General features: G+C 39.0%; 1 protein-coding gene across 3 annotated transcripts in view; it reads right to left on the reverse strand.

Moving 5' to 3' along the window:
- Positions 1-1,300: 1,300 nt before the first annotated feature.
- Positions 1,301-3,428, reverse strand: part of LOC106883794 (uncharacterized) — a 13,797-nt gene continuing 11,669 nt past the window's right edge. For all 3 annotated transcript variants that reach the window (XM_089343118.1, XM_089343117.1, XM_089343116.1), the window contains exon 5: positions 1,301-1,721. In XM_089343118.1, the coding sequence (XP_089199244.1) occupies positions 1,476-1,721 (246 nt within the window). In that variant the 3' untranslated portion in view covers positions 1,301-1,475. The remainder of the gene's footprint in view (positions 1,722-3,428) is intronic.

Raw genomic sequence — 3,428 nt, forward strand, 5'->3', positions numbered from 1 at the left:
TCCTGTTTTTCGTCTGTTTTACAGAACACAAAGTAAAGCATATTTATTTATTTATTTCATAAAACCCAATAACTACAAGATCCATACAAAATACCACTTACATATTAAATAACCACATAAAAAAACCAAATTATGAATTTAAAGATAAAAGGCCATTTCTATTGTATACCACATAGTGGCATTTCTTTTTTTCCATTTAACCGAATTACACGGATCTTTTTGCAGTTTTTCTCTCTCTCTCTCTCTCTTTTTCCCAATATCCTTTTCTGATCGAATAACAAAAGATTGTTTACGTAAAGGATATGAAAGACTCTTAACCACAATGGGAACCTGCTTTTGGTATCGGCCTTCATAGTCTATCTGGGAAAATCGCCATTTCGTATATATTTGTGCATGTGTTATCATCATGATTGTCGCCATTGTTGTTTAATGTCTGCTTTCTAATGATGATGATGATGATGATAACGATGATATTTGTCCATGAGAATGAAAATGGTGATTTTCCCAAATACAATGTGGTGACCACATTGTCATTGTTGTTTAACGTCCACCTTCCAAGTTGACATGGGTGGGATAGTTTCACAAGAGTCAGCCAGTCTGAAGCCTGCACCAGACTTCTGTGTCTGTTTTGGCAGGGTTTTTACAGCTGGATGCCCTTCCTAACACCAATCACTCAGCAGAGTGGACTGGGTGCTTTTTACATGGCACAAGCACAGGTGAGGTCAGTTTTGGCAAGGTTTTTACGGCTTGATGCCCTTCCAAATGCCAACCACTTTACAGTGTGGACCGGAAGCATTTTAAATGGCACTTGCAATGACAGGGTTACCAAGTAACTTGCAAGACAAAAAAACTCTTTTGAGAGGGGACGGGGCATTGGTGAAGGGGATCTTGTGTCAGATGATGAAAGGTTAAAGAGACAGAGAGACAGAACCATGTGGTTGGTAAGCAAGCTACCTACCACAAAGCCACTCCTGCGCCTATGAATTCATAGTCTGAATATAGACGATGGAGGTTTTCTGTTTCTTTGATTTTCGAAGAGATATTTATATCTGCAGGACAACTAACCTCTCTGATTGGTATATAAAACTGCTTTTATATACGGCAGTTAATGTTAATGAAATGTGAAGTCATGTATATTGATATATTTGATTTCTTCAGTAAAAGTGTTAATACAGAGGTAGACATTTTGATATAGTCACTATTCAAGTTTAATTCAAGTGAGAATTCAACACTGTGTTTCAAGTGAAATAAATCAGAGGATTCTCTTAACATTTTCAGGGAGATAAAACACAAAACTCTCTAATGTTTCAAAGAATTTTCAAAGAACTTTTTAATGCTTCAAGATTTTCACAGAGTTCCTTGTTTCTAGGGAGATTATCAAAGAACTCTCTATGGTATCAAGGGAGATTATTCTAAAACTCTCTAATGTATCATTCGACTTTCTAATGTTTCAAGGGAGATAACCAAATTGTCCCCTAATAAAACATCTGGGAATCCCAATATTTACGGAAACTATGATGTTCTTCATGAGATTTTGTTTTTGGTCTTTGCAGTGCCATGTATGGCAGTTGAATTAATTTGGAAGCCACCATTTTCAACGTGTAGTCATCTTCATCACTATCATCTTTGAAACAAAGATACAAGAAAGAACTTCCATAGAATGCGAAGAAGGCATATATGGGTACGATTATCAGTGTAAGCGTTGTCAGCCAGCTGAATCCCTGAAAGTACACAAGAAATACGCGATTTCAGTATTAATAATAAAAAAACAAAAAAACAAGCATCATCTCACTCTCTCTATTAATTTATCTATCTATCATCATCATCGTCACCACCAAAACCACCACCACCACCGTCAGCATTATTGTCGTCATCATCATCATCATCATATTGTCATCATCATCATCATCATATTGTCATCATCATCATCACCATCATATTGTCATCATCACCTTCATTGGTTTAGTCGCTGACCACTTGACCATGGAACGGGTAGTATTGACTGACATGCTACCAGTAGCAGGTTTTATCAGCCTGTGTTAATATCCCTGATCTTACATAAGTGGACACTTAAGTGTCCACTTGTTCTTGAACATTGCACTTGTGACAAGTGCCTAGGATAAGCTATTTTCAAGTGGTTTTTCAGAGAAGATGGCGCTTTCAGGTCCCACCAACTTGGAAAAATTACATTTAGCCCTTTTGTTACTGTATTTCTGTTGAGATACTTCTGTGTTTCTTTCAATTAATTTGAAATATAACAAAGAATTTAGTAAAATAACTTAGTTATCATTAAGCTAGTGTTAGGAACATAAATTGTGACTAAGGTTTGGTGGAAGATTTTAATTCAGAACTTTTGAAAACAAGACATTTGTACTACAGAGCCAGGACAGTTTCAGCCGGGTTGGTAACGAAAAGGTTAATTCAGACTACTTCTATCTTTTTCTGTTCCATGTAAAATGGAATTTTGAATTCTTTAACAGTTGTCGGCATATAATGGTTGTGTGTGGTTCAGAAGTATGTTTCTCAGTCTTGTGTTTGTCAGTTTGGTCCCACTGTGTGGTACTTTGAGTAAGTGCTTTCGGCTCTAGGCCTCAGCTGACCACTGTTGTCTAAATGGATTTGGTAGACAGAAATGGAAAGAAGCCTCTATGTGTGTGTGTGTGTGTGTGTGTGTGTACATGCATGCATGTGTGTATTTGTGTTTTTCTGCCTTCACATTGCACTATAGTTGAGATGATTAATTTTTTTTTTGTTGGCACTCCGTCGCTTACGACGTCGAGGGTTCCAGTTGATCCGATCAACGGAACAGCCTGCTTGTGTAATTAACGTGCAAGTGGCTGAGCACTCCACACACACGTGTACTCTTAACGTAGTTCTCGGGGAGATTAAGTGTGACACAGAGTGTGACAAGGCTGACCCTTTGAATTACAGGCACAACAGAAACAGGAAGAAAGAGGGAAAGAAAGTTGTGGTGAAAGAGTACAGCAGGGTTCGCCACCATCCCCCTGCTGGAGCCTCGTGGTGCTTTTAGGTGTTTTCGCTCAATAAACACTCACAACGCCCGGTCTGGGAATCGAAACAGTGATCCTATGACCGCGAGTCCGCTGCCCTAACCACTGGGCCATTGCACCTCCAGTTGAGATGATGTATATGTGTGATGCTGCAGCTGCTGATGATGACCATGGTAGTGATGGTGACGATAGTGGTGGTGGTGGTGGTGGTGGCCGTGACAGCAGCAGTGTTGGTGGTGGCCGGGAAGTTGTCAGTGATGACAATTAGAAGAGGACAGAACTAGTCCACATCTCAATGTCTTCCTGAGAAAATAGTTTTTCCTAACTAAAAACAAGGACAGGAAGTACGATAAAAACCTTCTAAATGTGAATGGAATTTTGGGTGTGGTTTGGAGCCCCTAAAAACAGTTACTGAAA

The sequence above is a fragment of the Octopus bimaculoides genome, chromosome 27, assembly GCF_046866305.1.
Source record: "Octopus bimaculoides isolate indiv1 chromosome 27, ASM4686630v1, whole genome shotgun sequence".
Classification (NCBI taxonomy): Eukaryota; Metazoa; Mollusca; class Cephalopoda; order Octopoda; family Octopodidae; genus Octopus; species Octopus bimaculoides.